The sequence below is a fragment of the Aotus nancymaae genome, unplaced genomic scaffold, assembly GCF_030222135.1.
Source record: "Aotus nancymaae isolate 86718 unplaced genomic scaffold, 86718_ANA_hifiasm-v0.15.2.pri h1tg000089l, whole genome shotgun sequence".
In the NCBI taxonomy this organism is placed as follows: Eukaryota; Metazoa; Chordata; class Mammalia; order Primates; family Aotidae; genus Aotus; species Aotus nancymaae.
Window position 1 is genome coordinate 16713248 of NW_026988504.1, and position 12475 is coordinate 16725722.

Genomic DNA, 12475 nt, shown 5'->3' on the forward strand with positions numbered 1-12475 from the left:
TTTTTGTTTTTCTTAGACATTGGAATTCTATGATAATAATAAATCTTGCAAATTGCTATTAAAAGTCAGCTTTATATACAAGTCTGAAGTTATAATCATTTTTTGCTAAAGATCACATCAAAATATGTTTTAAATTCTTGGAACTAAAATTGAGTTCCTTTTTCCATTTTTCACTCAATTCAAGACCATGCTGGAAAGTGATATTTGGTGAAGGGGACATTTTACACAACGTAGACAATCTAGACTTGGCAGACAAATGACAACCTCTGTATCATAAGCTACATATAATCTGTTTATTCAAAAGGCAAGCAGTGGCTCACACAAAAACATCTTTGGATGCATAAAAGTTAATTATGAAAAAAATTCTCATGATTTCTGATCCTGGCCTACCTGTCCAAATATCAACTTACTGGTAAGCAAATACTAAGGAAAAACTATGCAGTTATGACCTACATTTTAAAACTAGAATTCTACCCATCTCCCAGATGAACTATTAAGTCTGATAGTAGAATAAAGGCATTTTCAGAAGGCAAGAGCTAAAAAATATTACCTCTTACGAACTTTGTCAGAGGGTTGAAAGCACTAACTGTGTGTACAAAAGGATGTGCACCATCAAAACAAGGTAGAAAATCAATAAAGAGGAAGACCTAAGAGCCAGGAAATAGGATCTAATACAGGAAAGAAGAAAAAAGAAATTCCAAAATAATGGCAAAGAGAAGTGTCAGCATAACAAAGAACAACCAGTTCAGAAAGGAGGAGCAAGAGAAATCCAGAAGGGAAGTTTCCAGGGGAAAAAAACGGCATTGACAAATAATCTAAGAGCTGTGACAATGAAGAAACTTGTTTCGGCAGGTATTAACAGAGTGACTTAGGGTTTAAAGACCTGATTAGACGTTCAAAAAAAATAAAGCAAATGAAAAACAATAAGTTTTATTAATGCTAGAACAAATACAAAAAAAGCATATGAAAGGAAATATGCACATTATTTGTTAGCAGCAAATAATTTAAGGAATCATAATAATAAAAACACTAAAAAATGATGCTACTATACACTTTGGGAGGCTGAGGCAGGTGGATCACCTGAGGCCAGGAGTTCGAGGCCAGCCCGGGCAACATGGAGAAACTCTGTCTCTACTAAAAATACAAAAATTAGCTGGGCATGGTGGCATGTGCCTGTAATCCCAGCTACTCAGGAGGCTGAGGCAGGAAATCACTTGAACCTGGGATTGCAGTGCGCCAAGATCAGCCCACTGCACTCTACCTTGGGCGACAAAGCAAGACTCTTGTCTCCAGAAAAAAAAAAAAGAAGCTACCATAATAGAAAGTCACCAAATATTCAAAACCAAATTAAGACACACATATACATAATCTGTATTTTTATATATTATATATATTTATAATTTTAAAAATGGAAGTATCAAAGAAACTGCTTAAAAAAAGGTCAAAAATTCCCTTGGGAATATTTGGTGAGCAGTGACTAGGTTAATTAAAAAAAAAAAAAAATTTTGCTATCAACTTTATAATACAACATGACCTTTTGTATTTTAAAGTGTATGCATGTGACTTTTTTAAATAAACATGAATACTAATCTAAAACAAATGCCAATTATTTGAATCATTATGGGAAAAAAAACAGTATTTGAATTGAACTTCTCACTTACAGGTGGCTTTTTAAAATTAAAACTCTCTAGTTTCTCCCATTTAAAAAGAATCTTCACTTAAATCCTCATATTCTCCCAACCACTGCCCAACCTCTCCCCTTCTTTCACAGCCAGACTTCTCAGAAGTATTATCCATACGTCCTCTCCAGTTACCAACCTCCTACTCACTCCTCTCATCATTCAACATGGTTTACCCTTTATCTAATCAAGGGACATAAACAACTTCCACATCAAGAAATCACATGGGTGTTTCCAAGTCCATCGAGTTACTTGACTTGGCAGCATGCAGTTCCACTGTTGCTCCCCGCTGACCCTCCCAGACTTTCCCCTCAGCTTCCATGACTCAAGATTTCTCTGCTTCCCTTCGAACTCTCCAGCCCTCCTCTCCTGCTCTCTCCACTATCCTGACAATCTCATCCATGCCCACGCTTCAATCACAACCAATACCCTAGTGACTCACACATTTTCTCTCTCCAGCCAAGACCTCACCTCTGAACTCCAATGAATATTTCATTGTAAAATTGGAAAAAAACAAAAAAAGTGGTTTTTCAAATTACTCATTTATGTAGTGTGGATATTTGTTCCCACTAAAATCTCATGTTGAAATGTAATCCCCAAAGTTGGAGGTAGGGCCCAGTGGGAGGTGTTTGAATCCTGGGGGCAGATCCCTCATGAAGGGCTTGGGCCATCCCCTTGGTGATAATTAAGCTTTCGCTCTGAAATCTGGTCATTTAAAAGTGTGTGGCACCTCCCACACGTACACTCACTCTCACTTGCTTCTGCTTTCACCATGTGACATCCTGCTCCCCCCTTCGCTTCCACCATGACTGTAGCTTCCTGAGGCCTCCCTAAAAGCTGAGCAGATGTCAGCATCGTGCTTTCTATACAGCCTGCAGAACCATGAGCCAATTAAACCTCTTTTCTTTATAAATTACCCAGTCTCAGGTATTTCTTTACAGCAATGTAAGAATGGCCTAATACACTCATCAACTAACTCTAAGCACCTACTTCTTCCTCAAAGGGTTGGCGGGGGGAGGGGTGTGGAATTAAAGTTCTCAGTTTCACTGCTGACTTTTTCACAATTACCTTGGAAAGCTACCTCAAGTTGAAGCTAGTAAGAACACAATGCTTGATCACTGGGCCAATTTTCTTTAAAGTATAATATTCTAGTGCCAACTTTTAAAAGATTTTAAAATATTCTCTGTACTTTCATTTTGTGCACCATTTAAGTTAAGACACTGTCTAAAAGATTATTTAAAACCCAGCTAACATTTTTTTAAATTGGAGAATTGACAGTAACAAGACAGTTTCAAATATAATACCAATTAAGAAATTTACATCTTTTCCAGAAAGAAACCTATCCACATATCCCCTATGAATTATAATTCTTAAAATAAGAGATAGTCTGGTAATATATAATTTTAATTCACTGAAATTTTATTCACATGGTAAATTTACATGCAACAAATAACCCCAAAAATGTTATTAGTTAAAATACTATGAATCAGAATGACCTGATCACAGAAAAATATGCTTCTCTGAAGATCAATCTAAAACAACAATTACCTTCAATTTTCCCAGAAAGCAAGAAATGCACACCTCCACAGATGACCTCTAACTGCAAAGCCATAACTCTGTCAGAACCAGATGATGATCTTCAGAACCACACATAAAAAGAACTGTTTTCCCATCTATTCCATTGTAAAATCTTCTAATTCTAGTGAAGAAGGAAAAACTGAAACTAAACATGAGCTAAAATGGTTTCCAAAATCTCCATCTCCAAATATTTTAAGTTCAGCTCAACTCCTGGAAACTAACAAAATTTCACAACTTTTAATCATATGTGTATTTAAACACATTTACTACTGTCTTCACTATGAAATGTTTTGACTATTTTCACACTATAGCACTTTTCAGGGCCTGTTCCAGACTGCATCATGAAAACAGCAAACTCTTCATCAGCCTTCCTCCCTAGAGACACCCATTTTCATGGGCATGAGCAGACACCTAGTGCCCTCTTGTGTTCTTTCCTCTGCATCCTAGGACAATTCAGAAAAACCTAATCTTCCCAGAGCACTCAGTCATTCTAATCTTCTCTATTCCATTTCACGTGCCTCCCATGTTTGTCATCTATTAGGAAAATTATAAATTAATCTGAGCTAATGTAATAATAGTGCTAATAAATTCAATGTATTCTCTGAGGAAATACAGTTGCACGTTAACACCTTTCCCAAAGAGAAAAACTATGGTGAAAATGTAGGACTTCATAAAGAAAATATTTGGGGAAGTCAGGCTTTTTCTTACTTTATTCCATTTACTAAGTGAAATAACATGAAATTTGCATTTGAATATTTTTATAAATATTTTTCCGTCTTGGACTGAACCACTTTTGAGACTTAGAGAGAGGTGAGATTTTCTGCTAGAGGTCAAGTTTCAATATTTGGGCCACAACGACTATACGTGTACCCTACTGAACATACCTTCTTATTCTGCATATCTAGATGCACCACACGTTGGATTATAACCTCCAAAAAATAATTTTACATTGAAAAAAAATAAATATAAGCTAGTGAGTGATGGCTTTAGTGTTCATCAGCAACTGCTCTACAGCCCCAAATATCAAATGACCTATGCTAAGTCGACCAAGATTTGAGGGGGCTTTACTCCACTATTTTCAAACCAAGTACACCGTAACTGAAAAGGTCAGGCTTCCTATATAACACATGCGCACTCTACCAACAATATAAGTGAACAAAACAAACAACTTATATCATTAAAGTGAGAACACCTATAGCAAAAATGCTAGCTACTCAACTTTCACTTATGAGCTGAAAAAGATTAGATTCTGAAGCAAACTATTTATTGATGAATGTATCCTTCAATAAACACTGTTTTCATTTATAGTGTTAGTGATTGTATATATGTAATATTTTCATATTCAATACAACTAGAATCTACTTAAAATAATTACTGTTTCTTAATCTTCCAAAGTAAAAATAAAATATGGCATAAAAACCTGTGTTAACAGGTCACACCATCTTTTTCCTCTTTGTTTTTAATGGAATTCTAAGATCATTCAAACAGCTTTGGTTACAATTACTGAAGAATTAAATAACATAATTTCCTTTTTCCATGCTTGAGCTCAAGTAGAAATAAAAAGTTAGTGACTTATGATTCAAAAGTGCAGTTAGAAATTAATTTGTAAACAACTGTATTCAAACAACCTAGGGCATGACATATTAGTTTATAAAATGGCAAAACTAAACATTAATTCATATAACAATGAAAGCAAATGGTATAATAAACAACAATTTGATGATTCTTTATTGTTTTCTGAAGAAAAGGATTTTATTCCCCAACATCCTATATTTAAGTCCATTTCATGTCCATGTATACTCAGAGGACCTTTCTATAACAACCTGAAATTTTCTCTGACACTTTCTCTCAAATGGTAGCAAAAGTTGTTAAATACCAGTCAAGTACACTTAGTTGCAGAACTTACTTCAATATTTCATGTTTATCTCATGTGTAGCTTCTATGAAATTACCCGCATGATCACAGCCAAAATTTTATTTTCATTAAGAACTGTCACTGCATGACTAATCTGCCATGCAAAATATGCTAGAATTTTAACAGAATTAGATTTAATTTAAATTATCTTATTTATATTATTTAAGCATACTAGCTTTTAGAGGTACATATCAAAATCTACTCAGGTTGAAACAACAGTTTTACACACAAAACTTAAAAAAGGATGTCTTTCTCTTAATGTTTAAGAAATGAACAGTCAAAGATTTTTACATTTTTTTGTAATTTAAACAGCTTCCTCAAAAGACATAACCTCTAAATGCCAATGCACAGTTAAAGATTTCGATATTTCCAAAGTTGCTAAAATCTTTACAGACACCTTTTCTTAAGAATAATAAAGTATGATACAGATACATAATAAGCCTTAAAAAAAATACCTGAGAGGTCTTGCCTGGGGATTGCCTGCTTCTACATATGGATGTAAATAATCCTTTATGTAGAGATCAGCAGCACTATTAGAATGGGTGCAAATGAGAATCCTGCTGAAATAAATGGTGCAAATAAAAAGAATGATAAAACACAAAACTATTCAAGCAGTATAATACCAAAAAAAAAGCAGAGCCATCTTAATATTATACAATTCCCTTACCCTACTCAGTAATCCCTAACATTATTCAGTGATACCTGTAAGAAATTACACTATTCTTTAAGCTAAAAAGGAAGTTCTCCAAAATCATTTTTAATCTATCATCTAATCTGTATGTATATACTTAAACCCAACTTTTTCCACTCTAACAGATATCACAATTCCATAGCAGACTTGTTCTGATGGCTATTTTAAAACTGACTATATTGCCAATTTTAAAAACAGTAATGTTTTAAGAGAATTCAAATTTTAGTGCTCTGGGGTTTGGGTTTATGGCTTTTCCTTTCTTCTTTTCTTCATGTTTAAGAGCTGCAGGAAAACTATATTGCTAGCCCTCATTTTGTATTTAAAACAAGAACAGAGGTAGTACCCTACAACACCAGGGAAATATGAGCACACTTCCCACCCTCTCACCTCGTCTCCTGCTGCTGCAGAATATGTTTGACAGCCTGAGCTAGAGTGAATGTTTTGCCTGTCCCATAGGGTCCGATGATAAGCACAGGCGGCAGCTGGATTGAAAGTGGAGTGGTAATGGCCAGAACAGCCTCTTTCTGTTTTGCATTTAGTCGAGGATCCAACTGTTCATCCCATTGTCTATGGAAAATAAAAATTTATTTTAAAAACATGCATCTCATTAATAAATAGAACACAACACACAAGTATCCTGAATTTCAGTGAATCATTAAAACCACTGAAATAGCATAGCATCTACTAAAAACAAATGCTTATTCTAAAGCTACTTTTAGAAAGTTACCCAATAGTCAGGGTAGAGTGTTTTAACATGTAAATCAAAATTAATTTTATCTTCTCCTATTCTACATACAAAAATATTTTTGTAACTTATCTAAGGAAATCACATACTTTGAATCTAGTTGCTGCCAGGTCTTTAAGTAGAAATGGCAATGTTTCAAAAATGTAATTTCCCTCTGTTACAAAAAAGCATCAGAAAACATTTTACTGATATTAATGGAGTATTAGTTTTTTTTGCATAGCAAATGAAATGCAAAAGGAAAACTATCTAAATTTCAAATTCTAATTATTTAAAATATCTGTTAGTAAGGTTTAAAACAAGAGGAAAAGAACAAACCTCTATGTCCCTGGTTAAGAGATACTAATTTTTACAAAGATCTTAACGTAGAATTTTTACAAAGATCTTAATGTTTGCCATAAAAAGCCAAACAAAATGAAATGTTTAATATTTTTGCACATACACAGACAAATAATACACATATCATATTGGTCAGAGTACACAACACCTGTCACAGTTGCACATTTGGCGACTGTAATGAGATCTATCTTACTAGTATCCCTTCTATGACTTGGCTAAGTTTTGAAGATTTAAATGGACAGCAGATGCTGAAACAGATCAAACTGAGTGGAGAATCAACAGCATTCTTTCTCACAACTACAGTTAAAATACTATACATCACAACTATGGCAAAAACGATAGGGATGTGAATCACAATAGGAAGGGTGTGTAAAGAAACTCTTAGAAAATTTAAAATAAAAGTGCCTGCAAAATAATCCTGAAATAGAGGACAGAGTTTAGACAGGAAAATTCCCTCTGTGAGGCTATATTTTACTTAAATCAGAAGCTGGTTATTTTTGAAAAACCTTAACACTTTCAGTTTTTAAGAAATTATAACCTGGCCAGGCATGGTGGCTCACGCCTATAATCCCAGCACTTTGAGAGGCCAAGGTGGGAGCATCACTTGAGACCAGCAGTTCAAGAACACCCTGAGCAACACAGTGAGACCCCATCTCTACAATACATATATAAAATAACTGTTATGACATATAATCTCAAACCAACAAAATTCTCCTTAAAAAATATAAAACCTTAGAAAACAAACTTTGACCATATAATCATGCCAATATTTCTTTTTCTGAAATTTGCCACTCACTAAATCTCATTTTATTTCAGAGTCCCTCAGCATTAACCAGCTTATTTATTCATAATTCTACCAGTATCCAGCCATTTTCTATCTTCTATAAATGAGAAAACTGCCTTAGGTGATGGCTAAGTCCAGACCTAATGTATGTAGTAGCATTAGGTGGAATGGTTATCCTAAAACCATCATAGCAGCCTTCTCTCTGCCTTCCTCTACTGTTGAGCCTACCCAGCTATAATGCTCCATCTCCCAGCCTCCTTTGCTACAGACCCAATTCTGATCAACTAGATGGAGGAAGAAGTCCTCAGAAGGGTTTCTATATCCAATAAAGTAAAAACAAAGCCTTACTTATTATAATTTGTTTTTTTTTTTAACTAAAGGAAGCCCTTCTTGCTCTTCACTTCCTTCCTCAGCTGACTGGAAAAAGCTTATGGTAAATAAACTACAGCAGTCATCTTTATTTTAAACTTTATTTTATTCCCAGAGCTAAATTAATTCAAAGTCCTTTCTTCCCCTGACCTAATACAGTTATAATTAATTTATAGACTACATGCTTAAGAACAATTTCTCAACTTCATTTATCTCTCTGTATGTCACATGATTCCAGAAAATATTTTCTGACACAATAGTGGCTCATTGCAGCCTCAAACTACTGGGCTCAAGCAATCTTCCCAGCTCCACCTCCCACCTAGCTGAGACTACAGACATGTGCATCACACCCAGGTAATTTTTATTTTTATTTATTTATTTAATGAGATGGGGCCTCACTATGTTGCTAAGGCTGGACTCTAACTCCTGAGCATAAGCAATCCTCCCACTTCAGCCTCCCGAAGTGCTAGGATTACAGGCGTGAGCCCGTTACCATTACAACTAATGGTTTCTCAGTATATTCCTAGACCCAAATACCTTTTAATTGCTATTTAAATTACAGAGGTATAAGTCTTTTCCTGCTTGAAAGTTTGCTTACTTTTGCAGTTAAAACTAAGCGCAGCGGCTCACGCCTGTAATCCTAGCATTAAGGGAGGCAGAAGGGGGCAGATCACGAAGTCAGGAGTTCAAGACCAGCCTGACCAACATGGTGAAACCCCGTCTCTACTAAAAATACAAAAATGAGCTGGGCGTGGTGGTGCATGTCTGTAATCCCAGCACCTCAGGAGGCTGAGGCAGAAGAACTGCTTGAACCCAGGAGTCGGAGGTTGCAGTGAGCTGAAATCACGCCATTGCACTCCAGACTGGGCAACAGAGAAAGACTGTGTCTCAAAAAAAAAAGTCAGTAGTATTTAAATACACTATATTACATACAATATAATTTTCAGAAGTGAGCACATCAAGTAAAAATGCCTAAAAGCTTACTGGTATGGCCTCACAATTGAAACTTTTCTTCTTTAAACTTGAAATTTTTATTAATGTAAATATGCCAAATATGATTAATGTGTAAAATCCTGTTGGTATTCAAAGAAAAATAAGACATGGTCTCTACCTGTACAAAGCCCAGAGTCTAACAAGAAACACAGTCTAGAAACATACACAAATTGACAAACTGAGAGAAATTGTGCTTAAAAGCACAAAACTAAGCCTAGCATATGTCAGGCACTCAATAAATAGTTGTTAAAATATTGACATGGAAGGGTCAGGTTTATCTGTTTGAAGAAGAGAGCATATGATCTGAACCAAATCTTAAAGGACAGAGAGATCTTCAGTGAACTAAGATTGGGCAAAGATTATATGAGAGAGAGAACATCACTTAAAGAGGTGGCAAGCCTGCAGGCAGGGGGAAAGGAGCTGTTTGATGGGTATATAGTATCAGTTTTGCAAGAGGAAAAAGTTCTGGAGATTGCGAAACAATGTGAATATATTTAACACTATGCAACTACACTTACAATGGTTAGGAGGGTACGTTTTACGTTATGTGTATTTTCCCACAATCAAAAACAATTTTAAAAGAATAACAATTATTCTTTTTAAAAAGTAACAGAAAGGAGGCAAATAAATATAAGACAAATTAAACAAACTTCAAAGTAATTCAATATTGCTAAAACATGGGGATTTAGAGGCTGAAAAGGAGTGTCAAGCACAGAAAAGTAAAAGAAATTTGAGAGGATACTGCTGGAAAGCACAGTCAAAGAGGCCATACAGAGGCGCTCTGGCTTACACTGCTCACCCTTTAGCTACATATCAAGAAGCCATCAGAGATTTGTGAGCAGTGAAATGACATGATTATTTTAGAGAACGAACTCTAGGAGAAATATCTGGGATGAGCCAGAAAACAGGGCCACAGACGGCAGGAGAGAAGGCCAGCTAGAAAGCTACTGAAATAGTCCAGATCTAAAAGAAGCACTGGCTCTGAGAATGAAAAGAAAAGGAAGCATGAAGAGAAGCTGAATCAGAAGAGAACTGAGGAGATGTCACTGGATTTTTACAATTAGCAGATCACCAATCACTTTCAGGATAGTACACAAGAGGAAAATAGAGGTTACAGAGTGAATAAGAAAGAATACTGGAAATACACAGACTACTCCCTCTCAATGATTTTGGCAGTAAAAAGAAGAGAGGGGACAGCACAGTAAGAGTAAGCAAAATAAGGGAGAAATGACTGAGGTTTTGTGTCATAAGGATATTTCTTGTCGTTCTGTTTTTAGGACTAGAAGAAATGGAATGTGAGGGGAAGTGATACGTGCCACTTCTAGGCCTGGCCCATAAAAGCTTCCCACATGACCCTCTGTGCTCTCACTCTTCCCCTGTCAGCCAGCTGAATGTCAACACCCAAGGTGCTCCTGGAAACCACTTACTGAAGATCCCAGAGGCTCCATCAGTCATGGAAAGGGCCACCCTACCATGACTGAATTGACACAGTGATAAATAAACTATTGTGTAGAGCCACTGAGATTTTTTTTTTTTTAAAAAAAGGTGTTGTGAGTTAAGCATGGGCAGGGGCTAAGGAGATAAAACCCAGTGAAGAGATGAAATGACAGATGCAGGCATACAGCTATCACTGTCATCCATGCTTATAACAAAATGGAAGTAGCTTCTTCAATTACATGTAAAGACATCCTAACAAAATTAAAGCAGAACAATATACAACCATTAACTTGAGAGTAGTTTCTGAAGTAGTTTCTTCTATTGTACTTTGTCCATTTTGCTAATTTATAAATATCTCTTCTATCTTTAAAAATTATTTTAAATTAGAACAGGTGAAGTGGATCACATCCTAGCCCTTTGGGAAGCCAAGGCAGGAAGATCACTTGAGGCCAGAATCTCAAGACCAGCCTGGACTAAGATAGCAAGACCCTTGCCTATAAAAATGTTTTTCATCAGCCAGACACAGTAGCATGTGTCTATAATCCTAGCTACCTGGAGGCTGAGGCAGGAGTTGCTTGAGCCCAGGAGTTCAAGGCTATAAGGGAGCAATGATCATGCCACTACACTTCAGCCTGGGTGACAGAGCAAGATCTCAACTCTAAATAAATAAATAAATAAATAAAAAGTATTTGAAATTAACTACTGGAACTACTTTAGAAAGGCCCTAATTTTGCCATTCAACTTCTACTTGGAAATATTCCTGAATTGCTTGGCATCCTATCAAATTAAGCCTGTTGAGAAAAAGCAATAGAATTCACTTAGACTCTGAGACAAAGTAAATAGATGATGAACCTCGAATGTTTCATTTTAAGTGTTCTTTTACTCTGTTTTCTGAACTAGTGTCTCCTGAACAGCACAGGCAAACTTTCTTATAAAAGTATGCTTGAGTTATTTGATACAGATGTTCAATTTAATATTAACATAACCTCTTTTAATGAGTTATCTATCGCCTTTTTGTACCTGTTAGGACTCCATGGTATGGTGGGAGTCATACTGATGTCTGGAAACAAAACCCCATTGTCCTTGATCCTGTCTAGTGCGTAGTGCATTTCACAGAGGGGTAATCGATTTAATTGAAACTGAAGTTCAACCTGAAACACAAAATGAATTTTTAAAAAACAGCATGAAAGCAAACATCAATCCTGGCAGCTCGCTAGAATACTTTGGGAGGAATCTATTTGAGACAGTAAGTTTAGTGATTCTTTTAAAGTATAATTAAAGTCTAATCATAATTATGATTAATAATATTTGCTTTGTTCATTTATAACCAGGTACCATAACAAGTACTTTACTACGGATTATCTCATTTAACAGTACCAATGATATATATATACTATTATTAACATCATTTTACATATTAAGAAACTGACGTATTTATAAGTTACCTAATCTCTAGATAAAGGCTACCTGACTCTACCATTCCCATGAAAATACATTTGCAAAAAATCAGAACATGTGAAGTATTTAGTCATGAGAGATGATTAGCCCTATGGCATGCTACCAATTTACGATAAATAATATTCACCAAGTTTTATGTTTAAAAGGAAAAAATATTTGTCTTCCAGTTAAATATGGCAGACTGAAGACATAATTCACCTAAAAATTCATAAACATATAGAGAACAGGAACAGATACAACTGCAGATGAGAGATGTCCCAGGATGTAGCTTAGTTTCATCTTTTCTTCCACTGCTGATTTAAAACTCTAATCAGAAAGCTCAACCTTGTATAACACTGGAACATTTTAAATGTTACTTAAATTTAAAAGAATCACTTTTCTCTGGGAGTTACTACCGGTCCAATTTTCAACCCACTTCAAAAGTCAGCTTTGCTTTTGTTTATGGCAAAAGAAAAACAAAACCAGAGGAAAACTATGAGTTGACAATGAGG

At 35.5% G+C, this 12475-nt stretch overlaps 1 protein-coding gene across 4 annotated transcripts in view; it reads right to left on the reverse strand.

Moving 5' to 3' along the window:
- HELZ (helicase with zinc finger) overlaps positions 1 to 12475 on the reverse strand; it is a 172473-nt gene that overhangs the window by 82476 nt on the left and 77522 nt on the right. For 3 of the 4 annotated variants that reach the window (XM_021670872.2, XM_021670871.2, XM_064369292.1), the window contains 3 exons: positions 11547 to 11677; positions 6250 to 6429; positions 5627 to 5731 (listed from right to left, as the gene is read on the reverse strand). In XM_021670872.2, the coding sequence (XP_021526547.2) occupies positions 5627 to 5731; positions 6250 to 6429; positions 11547 to 11677 (416 nt within the window). The remainder of the gene's footprint in view (positions 1 to 5626; positions 5732 to 6249; positions 6430 to 11546; positions 11678 to 12475) is intronic. The other variant, XM_021670873.2, reaches the window with a different exon arrangement.